At 40.1% G+C, this 25,044-nt stretch overlaps 1 protein-coding gene across 1 annotated transcript; it reads right to left on the bottom strand.

Moving 5' to 3' along the window:
* Positions 1-119: 119 nt before the first annotated feature.
* On the bottom strand, positions 120-23,954 carry KLHL7 (kelch like family member 7). Its single transcript, XM_054273268.1, has 11 exons — positions 23,771-23,954; positions 19,728-19,830; positions 18,643-18,736; positions 17,318-17,442; positions 15,409-15,584; positions 12,647-12,821; positions 11,355-11,497; positions 6,440-6,680; positions 3,266-3,467; positions 2,914-3,011; positions 120-1,377 (listed from the first exon to the last, which is right to left on the bottom strand). Exons 1-11 carry the CDS (start codon positions 23,888-23,890, stop codon positions 1,094-1,096), a joined length of 1,761 nt encoding a protein of 586 aa, XP_054129243.1. The 5' UTR covers positions 23,891-23,954; the 3' UTR covers positions 120-1,093.
* Between the last annotated feature and the right edge of the window lie 1,090 nt (positions 23,955-25,044).

Here is a 25,044-nt window from a genome sequence, read left to right as displayed (position 1 = left end):
CTTGAGAGGCTGGACTTTGAGGCTGCATGAAGAAATTTACCATCACGTGGGCTGGAAGCATTTACAGAACTCTGTACTTCTAAACGAGAGATGAATAACCATGTGCAACTTCTGAAGACTTCTGTAAAGTATCTTTAATTACTTGGTTCATGCCATTTTAAAAACAGTCATTTTCAAGAAGAAAATCAATATATGTGTCGTATTGACTTTGCTTTTCTCATTCCTGTTCCCATATTTGCTAAAGGTTTGGCATCTACAATATGTACAGTCTGATGCCTGGGAAGATAGATTAAAAATTCTTTCCAAGTTTCCAACTTGCTAATTATAGTGCACAATTGTCGTCAACTTGCCCCACCATTCCCTACCTCAGTGTAATTAAAAAAAATAAAATCAAAAAAGTCTTTCTGTGAAGGCTCCACAAAATGCCAGACACCATCAGTGTTCCTCTAATTTTTATGTATGGCGTCTCTAACCTTAAAACATTGATAAGCAGTCATGCAAATGATGGAAGAAACTCACTGGAAGAAGCCAGCTATCATGATCTAGAGAGCTGTTGAAACATTGGGAATCTTTATTAGACAGCAGTCCCTGGTCTTTCCTGAGAAAATGTCTTCATTTCATCCCAGTAAGATTTCTGCAGGTAGGTATGAAGGAGAAAAAATTGTTGTTCCTCTTTCTCATGAGTCAAGCTGTATTTACTCTCCTTCATTAAAGGAAGTGTCTCTGCAACTGGTCTTGGTAAAATTTAACCAGAATTTTTTTCTTTATCAAATGCTTTAGAGGCATTCTAGATATTTGGATTGGGTCTCTGTTTGACAAGGCCACACCTACAGTTCTTTTAAAGGAAGATGCCATGTGATATCACCTAGGTTAGTGGATTCTCAAAACACATCCCCATCTCTTTAAAACAGACAAGAAAATGGGCATGACAAAAATCCACATTATACAATATGCTGTATATACAAATTAAAAGACTGCATCTCAATTTCTTCCTGTTACTAAATTTAACACGATTCAGTAAAACATGGAAGCAAAGCACCAAAACCATCTTTTCCTAAGTCCTTGAAGAATGCTTCGGCATCTCCTAGAGTCTTCAGATCTCTAGAGTTTCTTCATTTGCCCCACAAGTGTCTACAACACAGATTAAACAACTTGTCACTGGGAAAGCACGGACTTTGGAGTTGGCTGTCCACTTGTCTGTTTCAGTGTTATATTCAAGAATGTGCCCTAAGCGACCAACACCCTGAAAACCAGCCAGGACATAGACTATAGGTCCCACAGCAGCACACTTCACTGTTACACCTTTCCATGGCATTGGAGACACCATCTTCCATTCATTCATCTTGATATCGTAATATTCTACATTATCAAGGCCACCTACAAAGCAATGAGATAGATAACTGCTTATTATGTTGCACTGTATGGACTGCACTAGAGCATGCAAACTCAAGTCTTTATTTTCAAGGTTTCAAAAATCTTACACTAAAAAAAGCAAATCTGATAATACACCCCAGCTTCTAAACTAGAAGCTTATCCTTGTATAAATACAAAACCAGGGAAAAGTGAAAAGGAGATAGAAAGTAAGATGTATTCTCACAAATTCACACTAGATGGTTTCTACAGATTCAAACATGTTACTTCATGAACAGAAGAAGCTTCAGTGCTGAATTTCTGACAAATTTGGGGCTAGTGACTAAAACTCAAGAATTACCTGAAATTTCCCTACAGCAGTGTCATTTCATTCTAGAAGGCTCACGGGTACTTTTACCAAAACTGGCAATTTACTGATAGAGGAGGTTTCTTGTCATGATGATACTAAAATCATCAAAGTGAAAAAGCCTAAGTTCCTTTGAAAAGGGCCAAAGGAACAAAAAGTTATTAGAGTATATTTTGTGACTAAGATTTGCTTATTCAGGACATATGCTAGTAATTACACTTAACAATAGCTACAAACATGCTGCTGTCCCTATTTAACTCAGGTTTTACTTCCAGTACTCAATTATTAGATCTGAGAGATCAAGAAATCTATCACATTAACATATATGAGTTTTTAAACTCAGACATAACTCTTCCTCATTTTACTACGGTAAGAACAATTTTTAACACTTCTAAGAGGAGCATTTGATGAATAAACTTATTTTTGCAAGATGGCAGATTACAGATTGATAAAATGTTTGGGAATCAATCATGATGGAATAGTTTCAGTAGCCAATTAAAAATCAAGCTGTATTCTAAAACAGCATTTATCTGAAATCAGGAATTCCACTTACTGTAAATAGTGAGTTCAAAAACCTCATAAATGAGAATTTTTCCATTTTGAAAAGCATTTCAGAAACTCTGTGCAATTAAAATTCAATTCTTCTTGTAAAGTATTATTCTTCTAGTTTTAAAAGACAAGGAGACAGGCAGATCCTAATTGACCTGGCCATGACAGCAAATCATATTTCAAAGCTAGAGCTGTCAAAAGAGGTCTCACATTTTCACCATTCTACAATAGCAGAATAGATTTAAGTCTTTAGAGTAAAGTTTTAAAATAGTGGCTACACCTTTACCTGTCTCTCAAAAGAATGCTAAAATCATGAATAACTAAAAAAAAAACCCCAAAATAAAAAACAAACAAACAAAATCTCAGATGCCTGGTTTAGCCATATTAACTGCTTCAGAACTGGGCTACAGTAGGGGTGCATATCTGAACTTGACTATCATGAGTACAAGAATTTGAAAAATAAGGTAACAATGAAGTGGGGAGGTGAAAGGAAGAAGGCAACACTGATGTGACAACAAGAAGACATGTTTGATGGTGCTGTTCAAAGCTCTACAGCTGAACAGAGTGGAATGAATCCATTCCAAAACAGAAAAACAACCCCACGAAACTTTGTGTGACCAGACAGAGAATTAATAGAATGAAAGTACCTAAACTATTTTGTCCACCCACAGCAAATATTTTGTCCTTGACAAACACCAGCCCATGATTCTTTCTGGCTTCAATCATTGGACACAGTTCAGTCCACCTGGGAAAATAAATCAAACAAAAAAAGACAAATCACCATCTGATTCAGAGAAACTAAGTATAACCTATCATTAGGAAAATAAAATATGGAAGAAAGGTGCTTAAGAAAAAACATCTTTCAAGTAGAACTACAAAGAACTGATTTCTTTATGCTGACTCAGGGAAAATTCCTTACCAGAGTTTTTCCTGTAGTCATCTACACTTCAGTCATTTACACAAGAGACTGAAGCCAACCTGACTTAAAACAACACTTACGTTTCTGTGGCTGGGTCATAAACTTCACAGGAATTCAGGACTCTTCCGGAAACATTGTTCCCCAGGCTGCCTCCACACACATAAATGAGCCCATTGGCCTCCACCATTCCATGGCTGCAGCGCTGAGTCAGCATGCTGGGCTTCGTGTGCCAGCTCTCTGTTCTCGTGTCATAGCATTCAAATAAATACAGTGCAGAATTGCCTTAAAAAAATAGAAACCCACCAAAGTGGCATTAATCTTTATGGTTGTCTTTCAAGAGAAGAGTCTAACAGCAATCATCATATTGATGCTAGTGGAAAAGGGAAAGCTGCTTTCCTGCCTCCAAAAGTAGAACTAACCAGCTTTAAACTTGGGATTATTCAGAAAACATATACTTGTAATTATTTTGATTCTTTTGTTCCAAAATATGCAAGTAAGTTTATAAAATTGCTATTTGTGTTTAAAAACAACACGAAAAAAGGTAAGGTTTTTTTTCTTGGAGGGAAATAAATGCTAAACAGAGATGTATTTAAATTACCCATCCCATTGTCATCAGCTCATGCTACTCTTTCTACTTGGAAATATATTGGACTTTCAGATGTGAAGATGAAACCAGCTTTGTAAACTCACTATAGGTTCATGAGTCTTTTTCCTCTAAGCAATGTGACTTGTCCAATACCCAGAACACTTGCTGCCTTTGGAATTTGATAGCTTATGTCATAACATAGTCCTGAAATTATTAGCAACCAGAAAACAGCTACCTCTGCCCAATTTACTTTCTTCCTGAGGACTGGTAGATACTTATTGCCTGGAAGTGAAGGGTCTGTGTACTCTTCCCTCAAAAGCCAAGGAAACTCTTACTGAAATCAAAAGCAATTTTTCTGCTGAAGAGAGATGGGGGCTCAAAACTTGTGCTCAGGTAAGTGACCAAATCATAACCAAGGCAGGGAAGGCTGAATACAAGAACAGAATAGAACGACATCCTTCTTCCCTTTGTTTCAAAAGGTATATTCACCCAGAATAGTTAAAAGTGCCTTTTATTGTGCCTGTTTTCCTTGGCTTTCTACTTCTAAAATTAAGCCTGTCACATTAGCAGCACTTACTACCAGCTGAGGATTTGAACCTTCAACAGGATGCTATGTTTCCAGACCCAAAATGACTCTTATAAACACAATCCTATAAAGTGTGCATTTGTTCACTCCCACCCTGTCACTCTCAGTATCACCACAAACTGAATAGAGTGCGACATTTTTTTCTTTGATGTAAACAAACATTCTTATTGTTTTGAAGTTGCAGAAATTCCCATCCATGGAAAAATCCATCAGACCCATTTTTTCTTTTTTTAACAGGCAGAAGCTTTCATTTTCAGTATAATGTTAAGTATTTCTCCTGCACTGAAACAAGAGTAAAAGAATCTGGTATTTCAGCTTCCAAACTCTGCTAGTTGTTGCAAATAGAACAGGACTCCCATCAATTCAAGATGGGGAAAAGAGCCATGCTGTCTGTAATGGACTGATACAGTAATCCAACCTCTTCAACTGATGGAAAAAAATGAAAATTTTAGATTTCTTTACAGCTAAACACACTGTAGCATTTGATCAGATTAATGCTTTCAACATAATTGCCTGCTTCAAATTCAAAAATACTAGATTCAGGAGACAGACCTTTCCAATTTCAGTATTCACAAAATTCTGAAGAAAAAGTACAGGCAAATTAAACTCCATTATTTATGTTTAGCTTTTACTACCCTGTCTTGATTAACATGGTTAATGGAAAGCAAAGTGGAATTGTGCAGTAATGTGAGGGTGTATTTGTAAGAAAACTGCTACATTAAACTTCAACTATAGTTGTATTAACTATTTATCATGAATTAGAAAATATACTGTACAATCAAAAAATTTTCCTGTTATTCCCCATAAACTGAAACATGGGAAACTGTAAAGATTCATGAGATGATGTAGTGTTCCAAGCTACCCAATGTGGACTTAGTTAAGCCTATTTCAAGTAATAGGAAAGGTGCTATTTCACATTCACCACACGAGGTGGCAGCTGGGAACTGCTTATTCTGCTGCTACATTAGACTTCTTAACTTATTTTAGAGGTCAGAAAACATGGCCTAAATGTTACAACCTCCATTACGTGACAGTGTTAAGCACTGATCACGACAATTTTTTCCCATGTTCACCTCCCTCTGCAGCAAGGCAGATCTCAAAAGGATCTTCCTTCTACGATTTTTCCCATTTGTTTTTATTCCCAAGAACACAGCTTTATTACTGTAACTATTTTTATGGCTATACCATGCCTGCATTTCAACCTTTGGGTTGTTGATGATGTGCCACGTTTAGACAAAATAAAACGTTCCTGCAACACCACAGCATAAGTCACGTTCTAGACTTTTTGGAGAGCGAAAAAATCCCAATGGTCTTTTTTTTTTTTACTTTACTATGCTGAAATGATCTAAAGGTATAATTTCTCCATTTGTGGAAGTAAGCCAACAGATAAACAAAATAACAGAAGATAACTTCTGTCATTTGACAAAAAAATTGGACAACTTCCTTGACCAGGACCAAGTACAACTCCACCACCAAAAGCAGTAATTATAAGAGATTTCTTTTCCACTTCCCCCCCGCCTGCCCCCTTCTTAAAAGACCTCCTTAGGCCCAACATATGCTGCATAAAAGGAAGGCCATTGTCAAAATGCAGCTATTCTGGTCACACAATCCAGAAAATTTTAAACTACAGTGAATTCTGTGGATTTATAGAAGAAAGATAAGAGTGGGACTCCCAAAATATATTTCATTGAATCACATCATCATACAATGGTGGGGGTTGGAAGGAACCTTAAAAATCATCTATTTCCAATCCCCGTGCCATGGACAGGGACACCTTCCACTAGGTCAGGTTGCTCACAGCTCCATCAAATCTTGTCCCTATTTAACTCTTTAAGAGGTGCAGTGTACTTTTTACTGATGTAAATACTATTCACTTCAGTGAAACCATTTTCAAAACACAACACAAATAGGTTGTTGGATGGGCAAAGGGGGATAAAATCCTAAATATGGGAAAATAAACTCATTAGGCTAACATGGCAACGTGCAGTTTCTTGTCAACAAAATCATGCAAAAAACCAGAAAATTTTCCAGCTATCTTTCTTTGTGCTTTTTTGTTTGTTTTAAAGATTTTTAGTGTCTTACCCACTTCTGAACCACCAGATGTATAAATTTTGCCCTCAGCAGCACAGGCTGCAAGGCTATCTCGAGGTGTTGGAGGTCCTAGCTTGGAATACCAGCTATCCTTCACCACATTGTAGCAGTCCATTCGCTTTATAGGGAAGAGCTGGGAACCACCCAAAATATAAACTACGTTGTCCCAGAAGACACAAGCTGCATCCCTGCGCTTTTCAAAGGGACATCGGATGTCTGTCCAGCTGTAATCCTGCATTACAAAGAACAAGTAATGTCTAATAGATTATAACACTTACCTGTACAGTGAGTGTTTTCAAACAGAGCTTTTCATAGAGATTTAGATATGGTCAGTTTTAAGTTCCTTTTCAAAACAAACATGAACACTGTTTATTGAAGAATACTCCTCAGGCGTACTCTTGAAAAATTCTCTTAGACAACAGACATAGTTAGATGCAATGAACCATGACATTAAGAAATTCTATTTCCACATTCCCTGTGTGCACCCAGTACAGCTTCCCTGAAAAACAGTTTTGGTGTTTTTTTCCAACACAATTGACCTCCAGCTGCTATAATGTTAGAAACAATGCATGTAACCAATAAAGTAGGATTGCATTTTCTTTTATAGCAATGGAAAAAGACATCTTACATATAGTAACATATTATTTCTAAAAAATAATAAAATACAGAATGTACCAAGCAAAGACAATGGAAAAAGGAGAAGATAATATCCAAATTGACAAGCAACTCAGTAAAAAAGCTCTGATACATACTTTATTACCATGACAACTAGAAGCTTATTTACAGAATTTACAAAACACAAATGTTCTATAGCTATCCACAGTTGATAGCATGAGAAATAGGGTAATGCTCCATCACAAATACTGGCAGTCATGATGCCTATGAACTGATTTTGCGTAGATTGGCAAAATCAGCAAGTATCAAATATGAGCAGTAATGCCCAAAGCCTTAAAAACACCAAACTCAACAACTGATGGCAGACCAGGATAGCATACAGCACAAGAAACACTTCTTGAGTAATAGCATCTCACATATTCCATGAGCATAGCTTGAATCCTATACTGAACAGGAAAGTATGGGACCTTAACTGTTATCTGTGCCACCTCAAGAAGGTCTACCTCAACCTGCTGAATGACCTTCACTGCAATGGTTCACACAAGACGTTACATCATTACATTTTCTTAGCAAGGACATACTTCAAACACCTTGGTCAATGAGGAAGAACAGCGACTCCTACATGGGGGTTCAAAGAAAGAGAGGCAGAGCATGTTATAGTCCAGAACATCTTACAATCTTTTCTTGTAGCATCCCCCATATCAAGAAGAGCTGTCAGCTGCATGTGGCCTTTTATGGTGACAAACAGGTCCTGGGGCATCCTAGAAAGGAAAGCCATACTACAGCATGGCAAAATAAATAGCTGCATAAATCTTAAGAAAATGTCTCAGTGCATTGTGCAAGATCAACATACTTTCTAGCTCAAACTTCTGGTAATTTTACAAAATATCCCGTTGTTTTCCTTTCCTGTTATAAAGGGCAGTGACCTGACCCACTTTTATGGCTTCTGTTCATGTATCCATTTCATCCATACCTTTATCAAATGAAAAGCCATAACTTGAGTATACTCAGCAGTATCCTCCTCTTTCAGCAGGAGGCAATTTAGGTCATCCTCTTGCAATGCTCTTCGAAGTTAGTCTGTACCACATAGAATTATTTCACTTTTTTAATTGAACACATTAAAGAATTATGCAGAAGTGTTGCTTTACAGCACAGTCAAGATCCACACAGCCCTGGGCAGTGCAAGTCTCCATTCTCAGGGACTGAGTAGGGAAAGATGGACCAAGGTCAGTACATGGTGACTCTTTCCCTGCTGATCTGTTTTCATCAAGTTGCAATGCAGGACACCAGAGTCAAAAGCTATACCTTTTTCTCTTTCATCAATTTATTGAATCACTTATTAAAACTACCTGAACTCCTGAGAGCCTCAAGACCCTGTGACAAGAATGGCACATAACATTACAGGCCCTGTGAAAAAGTACCTTTTTTTGTGTAAGACTTTTCCTCATTTTCAATTGATTCCTCTTCCAAGTTTGTCATAAAAACCAGCAGACAGGTCCACTGTGGACAAACTCCCCATTAACAGCTTACTGACTACAGCTCTATGTCCTCCTAAAAGATATACTGGTCCCCTTGATCATCAAGAAATAGCATTGCCAGGCATCTGTTACTTTTTATTTGCCATTGTTGAATTTTGCACTGCTGAGAATTTAAAACTTCCAACCATTTCGGGCCACTAGAGATAGTAATTTCAAAAGAAGCAGCATATTGCTGACACAAAATCTCAATCATATATAAATTCTGTACTGAGAATTCATAAAACAAAACAAGTATTTTATTCCCAACCTAGGGATTTTTTTTTTTAAATTCTGTGAAAAATTCAACAAGAAAATGCTTCCCACAACTGTTAATAGAACATCTAGGATTTCTAGTAGTATTCTGAAATCATGTATGCCTACTGAAATTAGTGCCAGACTGCTCCACAAGTGTTATGCCCGTCTGCATCTATCCTGTTGCATCATTTTGCTTTCTTGATGAAGAACATGCATCAATAGAAATACCAGTCACAGTGCAACAAAGAGAGCAAATATTGTCTTAAAATAATACTGCTAACATTCTCAACAAATAAAACACAGTATCCAATCCAGTCTTATTTAAAGAACCCTTCCAATAACAAGGAAATGACTATCAGCATTAGAGACTAATTTTGTGTGCAAAGGAATCAGTGAAAATTAAAATTTTTGCACTAGTTTTATCATATAACAGCTATGGAAACTTATATTGCAACCAAGAAAATATTTTCAGGAAAAATATAACTTCTGTTTTGAATTGTTTATGTGACATGTAATAATTTAATTAAATTTCTGGTTTTGATTAATATCAGAAGTGAGGGACTAGGTCACTATTCAATCAGTTCAACAGACAAGCAAAACTTCAATTTTTCCCAAGGACCTAACCTTGCAAAAGTACATACACAAGCTTATTCTCTGTTCTGTGACCCTCCCATCATCTTTTGATGAGACCAATTAAAGTGAGTTAAATGGTAATTCAGCAGCGGTTCTGGATCATTGGTTTGTTGCTTTTAATAAGCTATTGTCAGAGTTTAAAGATTAAAATCAAATACTCAAGCAAAACATCCAGAAAAGGACCTTTAAATAGCTTAAGAGTTGGAAATTAGGTAAAAGCTGTTCAACAAGACATAACAGGCTAGCTAAGAGTACCCAAGGAAACATATAAGCACTAGGAAAACATTGAAGGAACACATGCTTGTTAGAATAAAGATCTCCAATTACCCATTTTTAGTTTTCTTTCCCTGCCCCATTCTTCCCCCACTCCTTAGCCCACATGCAAGGCTGTAAGTTTTGATTAAGAGGCAATCCTTCAAAATTTCTTCCAAACTCAGTTATTTTTTGGTGTTATTGCTGGACAAGCAGTCTATGAAAGGTAAAGCTCTTTTATCCTATGCTTTATGTAGACTTTCACAGACACTACTCTTTACCTACAAAACAGATTTCTTTGCGAAAATCATGCAACTGCTTGAAAAGTTACAAATGCCCTGATGAAAGGCTTCCCAAACTTAGATTTTGGAAAGGAGAGAATTATCTGCTCTGTACCCCTTACCTCCTTACCCCTAGCTGAAGTGCTGCTTATCTTCAGTATATGTATAAAGGAAAAAAGCAGTCATTAGTTAAGAAATTTGAATTCCCAATAGGAATACGTATTAAGTGTCTCTCAAGCTAAGTCAGCAAAGCTGGTGGGTTTGGGGATTTTACCCCCAGACTTGAGTGGTAATCAGAGGTGGCTTGCATTTTACAATTCCTTACAAAAGGAATGTGAAAGAAAAGTTCAAAACACATCCCAAAGGCTCATTCATTCAAAATTAGATTTGACAGGGCACACTTTGAAGTTCACACAGCCCACAAAACTGCTTGAAATTTTAACAAGCATTTAATATGCTGAGTTAGAACCAAAATTTCTTCAACAAAATATTACTACATGCATGGGATCTCATAACTTAACAGAGCCCTGATGCTTATGTGGCAAATTTGTTCTGTATTACTGTATGTGCTTGCCTGGTAAAATAGGGTATGGGTAATCCTTCTGCATGACATTGATGTCTTTAGACCCTTTAATCTGCATAGCTGAGATCTACACCATTCCTGTGACTTGATTTTATTCAAGAAACGTGGAAACAAATTTCAGGCAGAACTTGCTTGGTCTAAATTGATTATCCCTAAGTTTTTTTGTTGTAAAAACTCACTCTCTTCCACTTATGTAATATTTGGCCCCCCATTCTTCTCCTTATATACTTTTAAGAACAAACAAAATTGTGAACCATTAGAATTTAGAAGTGGTTGCATATTTATAATAAATGCACTAAAAATCCCAATAAAAACTGGGTTCTACACTAACATACAAGCCAGTAAATTATTATATGCTAAAAAAACCTGCTTTGAGTAATCTCTAAACACCTATGTGCATGCACATGCATACAGACTTTCATATATTCCTAACCAACTGCGTGATGTTTTAGTGACCTTTTGTTTATTTGCAGCTGAGAAATACACATACCAGTCAATGCTCAACTCAGACAGATTGATCAGCTCTCCATATCTAATATTGCTAAGAAACAAACACAGTCATTCTATTCAAAACAAAGTATTACATCTAGGTACACAGACTTAAAAATACTTAATTAACTATATTCTTCCAATTGTATACCCAGTAGGGATGGAATACTTCCTTCCTAAGACCATTTCGTAGATCATTATGTCTTAGTTAATATCACCAGCAAAGAAAACAGGTAAGATTACAAGCAGTGAATCTTAATGCATTCTGAGGTAACGATTACCTTGGGGTTAAAATATCTGCAGGACTGGGGCTGAGAGCCTCCAAACAAAGCAATGCGATAATCGTGCTTTTTTCTTCTCGGCCGCGTGCCTTCCACCAACTCTTCTCTGTCTTCCGGGGAAAGGAGGTGGTACCGCATCCCACCTGCAGGAAAACAGCAACAGCTGCAGAGCCACTGCAGCTCACACATGGATTGGGAGCTTTCAGAGGCAGGCATGGGGGAGAGAGGGAAGGGAAGGAAAAGAGGAAAACCATGACATCTATACAGCTTTGATTCAAAATGGAAGGATGCATGGCAGCATGAGAGGGTGGGAGCATACATCCAGATTTACACCCTACTCCAAACCGGCTGCTCCATGTGAAAACAGGACAGATAGAGACTCATGTTTTGTACCAATTGATTGATCAGCTCTTTTATCCAATATTAACAAGCAATTAAGATTATTGCATTGAAACAGTCAAAAGAAAGCATTCCTAAGAGTGCAAAAATACCGGTGACATTACAAGCCACTAAAACCAGAAGACAAAAATCCTTATTTCCTGTACGATGTACCAAACTTGGTGTCACACAAGAAGTATGACTCTGATGTCAAATGTCAGCAGATACTTACCAACATATAGGTTAATTTGAATCCTGTTCATTGAGTGAAGGAAAACAATTGTGTACTGATTTTTAGATCTACACTAAATTGAAGCCAACTGGTTAACTGCTATTGAAATTGCTTTTCTTTCTTACATGATAAAATTTTACAAATGGTGCCTAAAAACAAAAGGGAAGCTTGTTTCCTATTTCATTTGCGCCCTGAGAATGCAAATGTAGGACCAATCATTGTAGGATCAATGGTCAGTATATAATAGATAGAAACAGTAAAACATACACCTAAAATTCTAACTTGTTTAGGAAAGCTTTAAATATTCAAAATGTTACATATTTATTTTATTAATGCACACACAAACATGAACAATATTGAAGTTACAAGCCTGTCACAAAGGCAGGCTAACTTTCAGTTACCCTAAGGAGTCACTGACAAAATCTCCATTCCATTACTTCTCATGGAGTTCATGCCATTTGCTAGGAGAAAACAAATGAAAGTCACACTGTTACATAAGATGAGTTTTATTTACATAATAATCTGCTAATCCAACTTTAACTAAAACACAGCTTGGACAATCCTAGATGGATTTAATGTGAAAATGTTAGAACATTTTAAAGCAAACAATTTTCAAAATTTTTCAAAGCATTTTTAAAATTATATAGAGCATCATAAAGATTTCAGCTAGAGGTCAACTTACTGATCACCATTTTAAGGCATTCTGGGTTATCCTGAATAAGTGGTTCAGCCTGAACAGTTTTACTTAAGAAGTTCTTTGATATTAGAGGAAATCGGACTTTAGCAAGAATATCAACCATGAAGGGCTGGCGATTTGGCTCGTCGTACTTCAGCCATCTGACTGCTGCATCATAAACCTTCAACAAGAGACAAGGAGAGAAAGGGATAAGGTACATCACCACACAGCATGACAAGTAACAGAACCTTAATGCTATAATTGATTCTGATGCCTGCTGGAGGTTAACCTATACTAACATTTTGTTATGTGGGGATCCAACTGCCGTCTTTTGAAAAAAAACCCTACCACAAAAGTCAACCAAGCCCAAAAAAGACAATGCTCAGACAAGTAAAACAAATGCACAATCACTGAATAAATATTATCTACAAACTTCAAAAGCCTACAGCTTCTGCTGTTTAACTTTTTTCCCTCCAAATGGAAAACATGAATCTGCAATTCACATTTACGTGGGTAACTCCTACACCAGGTTAAATCTAATACTACTCAAGTTCTGTGCCATAACATCAGTGATGCTTTCACAGAAATGAAATAACTTCTACTTGATATAGTCTCCTGAGGTGATAAACTGGTTCTCTGAATAAATCATCCTGTTGGGTATCCAAATGCATTGCTATTGTTGTGTCTTAGGGGACCTCTTAAATCAAAGTTTTTATTTGCAAACTACTGTAAATTTACCAGAGCATCTCCTCTTTCCCTCCTCCTCACAGGAAAAGATAATGGGTATTCTTAGGGGTCAGAGAAGGTAGAACAGGGAAGATAATCAAGAAATCTGCTCTATTTATAATTGGACACTGGGTGAGGAAGAAATGAAAAAAAAAATCCAGGATTACATGTGTATTCTGATACTTCCATGCTGCTCTCAGACACAGCAAGCTTACTCAGCAGCACTGACTCTGAAGTGGCAGGACAACCTCACTGTAAGCAATAGCACAGGCAGTGCCTACACCTGTAGCTCAAACTGGTCACAGCAATTAGTGCTGGGTGACTGAGACATGACATGGAAAGACACTGCATGGAAGAATAATTCAGGACTACCAGACCAGCCCAGCTGCAACTCTGCAAAATTATCAGGGAATGTGGGAGAGCAAAGAAAACAATCAAAGGCTCAATTCCATCAGCTAAGGAAATTCAACAGAATGACTTGAGCAGGAACATAGTGTAGGACAGACAGTCCTTAATGCTACCTTCTCTTTTTGCTAAATGTAAGTATGCTTCACACCAAAAGAAAAGTTAGAGAATAATGTCAACTTCCTAGCAGTACTTCTGAGAAATATGATTCCTGTAGTGCAACTGTTAAACTTTTGTAGTTTCCTACTGCACACTACCAGTCTCCTAAAGGAATTTTAATGATGCCATGCTGAATATGTAACAATATATACTTGTGACAAATAGAACTTCAAGAATGTAAACCATAAGTGCCATTTTGGCTGCAAGCCAAACAAAATTCCAGCTCTAAGAATGTTACCCTATGATCTGAACTTTTCCCAGCACTCAGTAAGAATGTTGATCTGTGACACTACTAATTTTTATACCTGCAAGAAACCAACTACCACATTCAATCACCTGATATTATCCCCCACTCTTACTAATTCTTATTTTCATAAGTTACATCACATACAGTAAGATAAATAATTAAACCTTAATGCTTCAAATCAATTCTCTGCCTGTTGGAGGTCAATGTCAATGGAAACTTCAGCAGAAGTCAGAAGAACATCCATTTCCAAGAGGATATACACACCATCTCAGCTATAACATCCTTCTGCTGCACTTCAAAGGTATGAGTCAACTCATGATGCCATACCCACACAAACTTAAATTACCTAATTCAAGCACCTGAACAGCAGAGCTACAAAGGGAAGATTTCAGTTGGTTTTCAACAGCTTTGACTAAGAAGCTACAAGTACCACTCAACTGCTACAACAGCCTACAACCACCTGTCTGGGCTGCAGTGCAGACACCTATTGCTTCCTCTTTTCCTGCAGTAGGAAGAACAAGCTGGAAAATAATCATTCAGGGCTGTGCTCTAAGCTGAAACAAGCATTCCAAATGGGACAACTGCAGATGTGACTTCTACTACAAGTTAGAAATTTGAATTGAGTGAATTCCAGGCTCCTTTCAGCCACCTAAACTTTATGCCCAGTCCCTAAATAAGGGTCTTCCAGCAATCCACCACTGCCAACGCGTGTAGCTTTCAGTGTGTTACTCATCTTACTTGCAAGTCCCTCAATTCCCCAGGCTTGTGTATATATAAATATCCATCACAAAACTCCTCTCTGGAACAGGCTAGGCCATACTCAGGTAGAAATGTGCATCCATTAAGGTGCAGTTTGCTCATCACTTTGGTTCACCAAAAGCACATAATTCCCAATCTAGAAGCCACCACTACAAACCACATAATTTAGCTTATGTACTAGTCAATCAGAAGCTCTACAGCTATCTTGACAAAGGAAACTGTTTATTCCCTCTCTTTCTTCCAACTTTGCTGAAACAACACATCTTTAAACTACACTTGAAATGTGAATATTTATTAATATTTGGTTTTGATCAAGTTAGGATTCACCTTTTACTCCACAATTTAGCAAGCACTATGTCAATCATATCCTCTAGGAACATCAGTAAGTGAGATACTTGAGTACCTGAAGTGAGTTCTTGATTAAAAAAAAGATAGTTCAATGCTTTTAGCTGCTATGAAACAGGGATCTCACCTGGTCTTCTGCCCTCACTGTCAGTGTATCTTGGTTCAGGAGATGTGTCACACGTTTAACATCGAGCTGGAGAAACTCATCTGTCTTGTAAACCTCAGTGAAATGCTGATGGATGAAGTCATCGGCAGTGGCTTTCAGCTCTGGGCAGTCTAGGCATTCTGCTAGCACACTTATGCCTATGAAGGAAAATTAAGAAAAAGCCCCTTTTAAACTTGAACTGCAATTACCTTTAATATATGAAAATAGAATACAATTACTGTAATTTCAGTGATACTTACAATTCCAGTTTAATATTTATTACCACGCCTTTTTTACCCCCATTAAAACACATGCTATCACAAGTCATCTGCAATTCAAGGCAAACTAAGACAGGCAAGCTGCTGATTCCTATCCCTACTGAACTGACTGGAGAGTCAGACCTGTAACACTTGCTGTATTAACTGTCTCTCCAGCACTATTTCCTCACTGCTTCTTTCCCAATTACAAAGCAGACAACAGCACCTTAACCAAGTCTGAGCCAAGCCACCCTAACCACGTCTAACCAGAACAGCTTGAGAAACTGGATCCATGTTTTACAACCTCTCCTGACCTGCTCATGCACCATCAGTCACCAGCCAAGCCCAGTTTCCTTCAAGAGCCTGGTGAACTGGGATTTTTCTGTACATGAAGCACAGTCAGCTGCAGACCAACACAAAGTCAAACTGATGTTGCTGGAAGGACAGAAGGTTGGCATAAAGGCATAAACAGCAATAGCAGCTGAGAAGCACCACTGCCAACTTTGCCATTAAAAACCAGGTAAGCACAGAGTTTTTCAGCAGCAACTTCTCATCATGCCACATGTCTTCCTTCTCACAGAGGAAATGGCAAGTGGGGTAGGAGCGACTCACTAACATACGGGTTGCAATTAGTCTGAGCTGCTCAGAGCAGTAAAATGCAAACTATATGACAAAATTTCAAGAGTCAAATTGAGCCAAGTATTCTTTCAAATACTTTTTTTTAAAAAATGAACTGTGTACTTGCTTATGAGTCTGCACAAAACATGTTTCAATTTAAAAACAATGCCACAAAGAAAAACTGATTCAATCTTTTTGCAATAAATTAGCAACAGAGTATGCAAGTGCTAGAGACCATAATTATTTTTTTTCACCTAACAGAAGCCACAGGGCACATATATGCCTCAAAGCAAGCCTAAGTGGTATTTTCCTTAGGTAAAATGCCTTTCTTCTAGTAGTTGTTTCAGAGCCACAGCTGTGTTGCACTGAAGTGTCAGCTGAGTCACTGTAATTCAGATATACTCTGCAAAACATTTCTATTGCTGCTATAAACATCTGAAATATGACTGAGATGTTACTAGGAGAGTACCTAACAATGACAATAAAAAACACAAAAAAAGTTTCTCTTAAATTTCTGATTATATAAAGTGCACCAAATCTTAAGCATGAAAAAGTACTTAGTTCTACTTGTTGTGTACCTTTTCTGTAACACCAAGTCCACATTAGAGCTACAGAACATATCAAACCTGTCCAGATAACATTCATTGCTTTCAGTCAAAATAAAAAGTGAATAAAATCAAAAGTAGCCTAAACTTACTCCGTTTATACTTGTAAAAGATATGCTAGTTTTGGAGAAGTTACAAATATGTAAAATTCTGTTTGCAAGTACAGTAACAACTGAAAGCTCCACCTCACTAAACACATGCAGTTCTCTAACAAACAAGAAGCTCCAGCATCCTGCCAAGCTGGATGAGACCTTGCACAGTGAGCAGACCCTGTGGCACGGGGCAACAGTTCAGATTCAGAGAAAAATTATTTTTACATGCCTGGATTTAGCTCAATGTTATGGCTATCCACAGACAGACAATACAGCAAAGTTAAAAAATAAACAGCAAATTTAAGTCTATCTCTCTTACCAAGACAATTGGAAGCATCAACTTGTTCTTTTAAAAAGTCCACACACATTTTTTTCACAGGTTCAATCTGATACTGGTTTGCTGCATCTAGTAAAGACTGGACATTATTGCTGTTAACTGAGATTCTGCAAAACAGAAGGTGTAAAATTAGCATCACTGAAATACCTAAGTTGCGGCAATAAAAAAAAAAAAGAAACTTAATAAATGGCAAAATGATTTCGCTCCTATTTACCCAAGAATCTTTCACATACAGTCTAAGCATACATCCTTCATGATCTTTCCAAACTGCTTTTGTTTGCTCTACTTCACCTAGGCAGGGCAAAGAATAACCAGTCCTCAGATTTGAAGAATAAGCCTTTAACACAGGTCCTCTGCAGTCCTATACTATTGCTATGAGTTGTGTGATTAACCACTTTCACAAAAGGTTAAAAAAAACCAAACAAACCCAGAACTTTTTGAATGACTATTTTCAACTTCCAAACAGGTATCAGCAAAATCTGTTTAAACTCTGTCAGGACTGGTGTGTCTGATTTGCCCAAAGCGCATAAGCAGAACATTTGGCAGTGCTTCATGAGAACTTATGGAAGGCACAGTCCATCTAGGGCTTGGCTATCAGGGCAGGCAAACATGTGGCCGGGGTGGGCTGTTGACACAGACTGTCTCTTACCACTGATGGCTACACAAGAAGATTGCTCTCAAAAGAAAGGAGAAAGCCTCCCTAATGAGAGTTAACCCCATTAGATGAAAGGCCTGCCATGCACAGGTTGGATTAAAGCTGATTAAGTGCTGTTTACAATCCCAGCCATCTGCAAGAGCTCTGCTTGGGTGGGGGGAGGGGCTGGAAGAGAAAAAAGACCCACAAAAACCCCCAAATACATGGGACAAGCTGAGACAGGGGGGAAACACTTTCACAGAGGAGTTATCCACCCTGCCTGTTGTGAGATGAAGGTATAACTTCCTGGAAATGGTTCTGTGCCATAGCTACTAGGGCCACAAAGAGAGACCCTGCTGACATCAATAAGGACCTGAATTACAGAACCGTGGGAAACATCATTTGACTCCAACACTGAAGTCAAAAGCTTGAAGTGCTTTGAATTGCTTTCTGGAGACAAATACCATTTCCTTTAGTCTGTAGGGCTTCCTACTGCTTAAAGAAAAAGGAAGAGGGAAGAAGGATAGAAGGTCTAGTCATATCAGGCTTTAAACAAAGGAAAGAATTTCAATGGTAACAAAACTGATGAATCACAAAAACATTATATTAAGTTTTTATCATTTAAAATTGGCAGGCTTCCTAGAAAAGCATGAGCTTGAAATAAAAAAACTACCTTGCAGTATAAGCAAACTCCACGAGCTGTTCAATAATGTCAGGCTCTGCATCTTTTAGCTCCACTTCAAAGGACTTAGATTCAATCATATTTGCTGCAAACAGATTAAAAAACAAACTTTTAATCAAGAACTCACTCTAGTTATTGTATGTTTTGCAAACAGTAGAAAATAAAGCAATTATTCAAAGTGGTAACCTCCCAAAAACTGCTCAGAGTTGATTGCTGTTTTCCCAGGATTGCTAATGCAATTCAGGAAAGGAGGCAGTGGAACAAACAAGATAACTGGTGTGAGTACATCCTTGTATTATCTAAATTATGATAAACTGTGTTAAGTAGAAAAAGTCCTAGACGCTGTTGACTGCAGCCAGACTGCCATGTTGGCATTACCACTGTCAAAAGCCATTTCCACATTCAAGCTGATAACAATGGAGACAGCTCCAAGCTCCCCACATCCAGACACAGCACTAGGTTTGCCCACAGATGGGCAATTCCATTCAAGGAGCACTAGAATGAATGGTTATTTATTTTACTTCCACTCAACTTTGATTTTAGAGTAATTTTACAATTCATGGGTAAAGCATAGAAAAGATAAGATACTACATGACTGAAGTTTTAAAGAGAGCATAAATGAAATAATTACAGAATCACTGAGTTAAAGTAATCACATTAAGGTTGGAAAAGATCTCTAAGATCATCCACTCCAGCCACTAAATTATGTCTCTAACCTCTGATAACCCAATTTATATGCAGAAATGCCTGATGGCAGACAAATTCTGTAATGGGACAAAAAAAATTCCCAAATTTCAGGTTAAGGAAGGGAGATGATAAACTAATACAGTGTATAGGCCCCAGATATTAATTAAGAGAGCTTATATATAAAGTAACAATTGAGTTGGTCACAAGAGTTAAAGGAAAAATGAGGAGAGGGGTGAACAGAGATGAATGGAAGGAGACAAAATGAGATATCTTCACTTACACTTATCCCTCAAATTAATCACTTTCATAAGATCAACAGGTTGACAGACACATATATAACAGGATATCATAATGAAAGTTTAAAATGAATCAATTTTCAAAAGACTTACTAGTAAACATCAAGTTAAAAAAATGACTGGCTGAAGCAAGCACAACACGGTGAGCAGGGATCTTTCTTTCTTGAACCATAAGAATGACATCACAAAGAGTTTTCTGAATCAGAGGGAAAAAAAGACAAAAATCAGCATTTTTGAAAATATTTCAACAACATTTCCTTAAAAACAGCTCATGGAAATTCATTACTTTTTGTAACACATAAAACTCAAGAGTATTATGTGACAAAAAGATTTTCTGGAAGTCAAAGTTCAGTAGCCTAGAGAACTAGCAAACATCAGTTTACCCATGAATTTGTACAGGATGGTCACAAATAACATCAACTCTGATCAAAGTATTTCCTGTAGCTTTTACATCAGCCTATAGTAATGTAGCTCTGCAGCATCTAGTAGGGGCTGCATTTATATTGCACTGCTTTAATCTACCAATGGCTCTCCTCTACTCTGCCGCTGATTTTCAAAACAATTCACAAGAACCTCATATCTGAAGAATTGCCATCCTATTTCCCAACTGGAGTCAAAGTGATGAATGAGTTTAAAGCACTCAATGGAGCATTTTAAAGAAAATTTATCAAAAAATACCATTTCTGTGGAAGGGTTTGACTGGTCATACCTCATGAGCAAACAAACAAAACCTAATTAGTTTCTCATTTGTTGCTGTTTATATGTAGGCAGCTAGTTTCTCCCCTACATGTGACCTGTCATGCTCTAGAAAGAGAAGGGAAAGCAACAGAACTTATAAAAAGCTGTTGAAGGGGTAAAACCACATAATTTTAACAGATTCTGAAATGATATCTCTTCTAAGAACATATTGAGTGAAATGAATGCATATCATACTACAGTTAATTACAACTATCTACTAAAAAAGAAAAACTGAGCAGCACTGCTTCCTCAAAAAATAGGAAATAATTTTGGACTATTACCTTAGGTTCATGGAACTGCTCTCAAAAATATCTACATAAACCCATCTCAAGGCCAGCCCCAGAAAAGAACATTTCTACTGTGGGAAATACATACTTGCTTAGAACTGCAAGTTTTCCACATGGAGACAATATTATCTAGGGCTGATAACCCACATTTACAATTCCTTTAAACATGCCTACTTTTATTTTTTTTACAGGACACTCAAAAGCACATACTGGACAAAATAAAAATAATACTTTCAAAAATATTATCGAAATGGAAGTTAGATGGGGGTGACATATAGCTTCCTTTGTAGTTTTAAAACATTTATGATTGAAACAACAACAAAAAAAGAGACCATTCTGGAAAAGTTTCAGAGGAAATCCTTTAAAAGCTGAAATTTCTAACACTTCTGGTTCAAAACAAGCATTGGAAACTAGCAGTATAAGATACCATAAAATCCTGTGGCCAAGCTTTGCCAAGACTTGCAGCTGTTGCTTGAGCTCCACACTGCATTTCTAAGACACTTTAAATGCCTCAGCTCAGCATTTGTGACACCTCAGATGCTCTGAGGCTGCTCTGGTGCATTTGCCAACCCAAACAGACCATCATTTTAACTTCTTTCCCTGGGAGCTTTCTGGGTGTGATGGCTCCATTTCAACTACTGCTCTTCTGAGGATTGCTGCAATTCTTCCCAGAAGGCCCCACTGCTGTCAGGGGGTCACCTCCGTGACGCAGCAGGTGACTGGTGTTAACCAAAGGACACTTCACCTTCTAAAGAACAGGTTCAGCAACACCTTGCAGCTCTATCCCAGCCTCATTCGCAATGACTTCATTCTTGGCTGACCTCCACTGAGCTCCAATGTTGCAACAAATGATTTATGCACACGCTGTCCAATAGCTCTGGAAAACCCACAAAGATGTGGGTCATCAATGCTGCAGACAAGCATCAAGTCCTCCAAGCACTAAACACACCTGGCCCAACACCTCACCTGTACTGAGTGCAAGTATGCCCACAGTTTACTCTGAACTCCCATACTCATGGAGGATTCCTATTCATGCCAGCTCACACAAAAAGCAGCCTCCTTAAAATGAGCTGTAAGTTCCCATTGGCCCAGATTCCTACAGGATTAACTAATAAGCTAAATATCTAGAGCTGCAGGTGCACCTTGACACTTCCATCACAGGAAATTTTAACTCATATTCGGGTTTTGTAACTACAGCACAGCTCCTGACTTGCCAAAATACAAGAGGAAAGAGCTGACTGCAAATCCTCTTGCAACTTTAGCACAACTAATGAGCTGAAACTAGTGTGTTTTCCTCTGGCTCCTGCTGACTTCCCAAATTTAACCTGTATAACCACACCTCCCCCCACTCCCTCAGTAATACTTGAGCTCCTCTTCCAAACAACTCATAAAAGAAGCATGAGTTCCACGAAATCTGCAAAAATGTCTAGACCAGTCAGCACCGTGTGGGATACGTAAAGCTCATCTGAGGTCAGATGAGAAGTCTGCAGGCAAAACTGAGAGCAGCTTATGCCTGGGCATAACAGATTCTGGAATCTGAATCAGAAGTACACACAGACTTCACAGCACTTAATCCTGACCCTCTCACTCCTTGTCTGGAGTGGCTCATGGCTACATGAGAGCTGGCACCCCACTGCACTGCAAGATGAGGCACTCACACAGAACAATGCGGCACCACACACTGGAACAGGGACGTGGTAAAGCACTGTGAAATTCTGTGCTGGGGACTGCACATATATCCACAGGAGGGCAATATTTCCTTTATCTACTCACAAATCATAAGAGCATCTGGCATGTCCTGTTAAACAATGGCAGAGGTATGAACTAAACACTGAGGAACCAAGTTATTAATTCAGCCACACCTGGGAATATGTTTACACTTTCAGATCAGAAACAAAGCCTACATAAAAAACATAGATCACAGGCCTTAAGTCTTTACTAGCTGAAGTAATTGAAAAAAAAATTAGTTTTTCATACTTAAGAGCTTAGTTGCATGAAATGGTTTATGCAGACAGCATAACTGACTGTCTATTACTGAGAGAAGAAGAGGGCTGAAGTGCTAGAGAAAAGAAGAACCAACACCAATACTTGTGAGGTCAGGACCCAGACTGCTGGTGCAGACAGCATTAAAAGATGGACTGAGCCTCTGGCAAGACTAACACTGGAGGACAAGCAACTAAACCCTATAAGATACAACACATGACAGTGCCAAGTGTGAAGCCCCTACATGGTCTGGGTTTAGAGTCAGCTTTAACTCTGGCTGCACATCACTGTTTTTAAACAAAGTTCTACAACCAATCTAGATCCTTCTCTGAGAAGAAAGATTTCTTCATATGCAAGGAGTTACATCTATCATCCTTCTGCTCTTGTACCATTAGTTCAATGTTTTTATAAAAAAATAATTAAAAATGAATGTTCAATTCAGTTTGGACAGCTCAACTGAAATGCACTTGCATGATTGTGATTTTGGTTACCACTCTTGCTCTATTGGTGAACAGAGGAGTCACCTTTAGTACTACTGAAACATTGACCATGGAAGCTGCCATCAGGCAAGAGTTTCACAACTTGAGGCTGGACGAAGCCACCACACTCCTACACTGTCACTGGCTTCCTAGTGCGATGGCCAGAGGTATTCAAGACAAAAGAGGTATTCACAATCTGTGAAACCAAACCATGGTTCTACTCTTTCCTCTCCTCCCGCTGCAGGTTCACTGTTCAGAGAGCACACAGTCCATTTGTTCAGAGAAGAGTTTCTGGTCTGCAATCCAGCAGCAGCGCCTTCCCCCCGCCCTCGGGGTTCGGTCCGAAAGGGGCTCCGTGAATGCTCCAGCTGGGGACACCGGGCCATCCATCACCCACAGCCTCATCCTGCCCGACCGCCCGCAAGGAAAAACAGATCCACGGCGTCTTCTGCCGGCAGCACAACACGGGGCCGGGCACACCAACCGGAGCTCGGCCCTCTCGCCGTGCGTCTCCGGAGGCCGGGGCACGGCGGTGCCGGCTCCGCTGGCTCCCCCGCGGTCGGGCCCAAGGGACGGGAAACTCTCGGGACCGGCCCTGAGGGCAGCACGGAGCCCGCGGGCTGCCGGTCCTGGCCGACGCCTGCCGTACCTGCTTGCGCATGGCGTTCATGACGCCCATGAAGGAGGCGAGCAGCTTCGCCTCCTCGCGGGCGGCGAGCTTCTTCTCCGTCTTCTTCTTGCTGCTCTTCTCCGACCCGGGCGTGGCCATGCTCGCCCGCGCTCACCGCCGGCGCGCCGACCCCGCCCGGGAACATGCGCCCGCCGGCAGCCGGGCGGCGAGCAGCGTGCGCGGGGCTGGGCTGGGCACCGGGCACACCGAGGGGCGCGGGCGGCTCCCGCAGCGGACGCGGCCTGGGGGCGGGGCCGGGCGCGCTGACGCCATCGGCCGGCGCGCGGCCCCACGCGGGGTAAACAAAGAGCGGGGAGGGGCCCGACAGAGACACGTGGAGGGCGCGTGCGCGACGGCCCTTGGGGGCGCGGCCCTAGGGGGCGTGGTTTAGCGGGAGAACACGCCTCCATTTGAGGGCGTGGTCCGAGGGCGGGGCTGGGGGCGGGGCCGTGCGACCCGGGGGGCGGGGCCGCGGCTCCTTCCCGGGAGCTGCGATCCCGGTCCGGGAATTGCGCACCCGGAGCCCCCGGACACCCTGCCGTGCCCCTGGTCACCCTGCCGTGCCCCCTGACACCCTGCCGTGCCCCCTGACACCCTGCCGTGTCCCTGGTCACCCTGCCGTGCCCCTGACACCCTGCCGTGCCCTTGACACCCTGCCGTGCCCCTGACACCCTGCCGTGCCCTTGACACCCTGCCGTGCCCCTGGTCACCCTGCCGTGCCCTTGACACCCGGCCGTGCCCGTGGTCACCCTGCCGTGACCCTGACACCCTGCCGTGCCCCTGGTCACCCTGCCGTGCCCTTGACACCCTGCCGTGCCCGTGGTCACCCTGCCGTGACCCTGACACCCTGCCGTGCCCCCGGGCACCCTGCCGTGCCCCTGGTCACCCTGCCGCGTCTCTGGTCACCCTGACGTGCCCCTGACACCCTGCCGTGCCCCGGGAGCACCGGGCTGCCTCTGCCTCTGTCCCGAGCAATGGTTCCCGCAGCTCCCGCTGGAGGGATCTCGTCCCGCCTTGGCGATCTGTGTCCCGGTCTCACGTGGGCTGGCTAAGGAAACAAACGTGATCCAGAAGAAAACCTCTTTGTCCCGACAGCCGCAGCCACCCCTCTCCCAGAAATAATGCCAAAATGTTTGGTGCTTTGATTCTCGTTTTTTGAATAGGATAGTGACAGCCAAAGCAGGGTTTTAGGGTGAGTTTGCTGTTTGTGCATTCGTGTGATGTTCCGAATTTTAATTCCACAGATAACAAGG

This window comes from Melozone crissalis, unplaced genomic scaffold (genome assembly GCF_028551555.1).
Source record: "Melozone crissalis strain CALT ecotype California unplaced genomic scaffold, PUWL_Pcris_2 ptg000016l_1, whole genome shotgun sequence".
In the NCBI taxonomy this organism is placed as follows: Eukaryota; Metazoa; Chordata; class Aves; order Passeriformes; family Passerellidae; genus Melozone; species Melozone crissalis.
This window is presented reverse-complemented; position numbering and strand designations above follow the sequence as displayed.

Excerpts from the sequence above, each read along its gene's own strand:
- KLHL7 (XM_054273268.1), bottom strand. The coding sequence starts at position 23,890 with ATGGCCACGCCCGGGTCGGAGAAGAGCAGCAAGAAGAAGACGGAGAAG. Across the intron at positions 12,822-15,408 it reads CAGTGAGGGCAGAAGACCAG|GTTTATGATGCAGCAGTCAG; the intron begins GTGAGATCCCTG and ends CTCTTGTTGAAG. Across the intron at positions 3,468-6,439 it reads ATCTGGTGGTTCAGAAGTGG|GCAATTCTGCACTGTATTTA; the intron begins GTAAGACACTAA and ends TATTTTTTTAAG.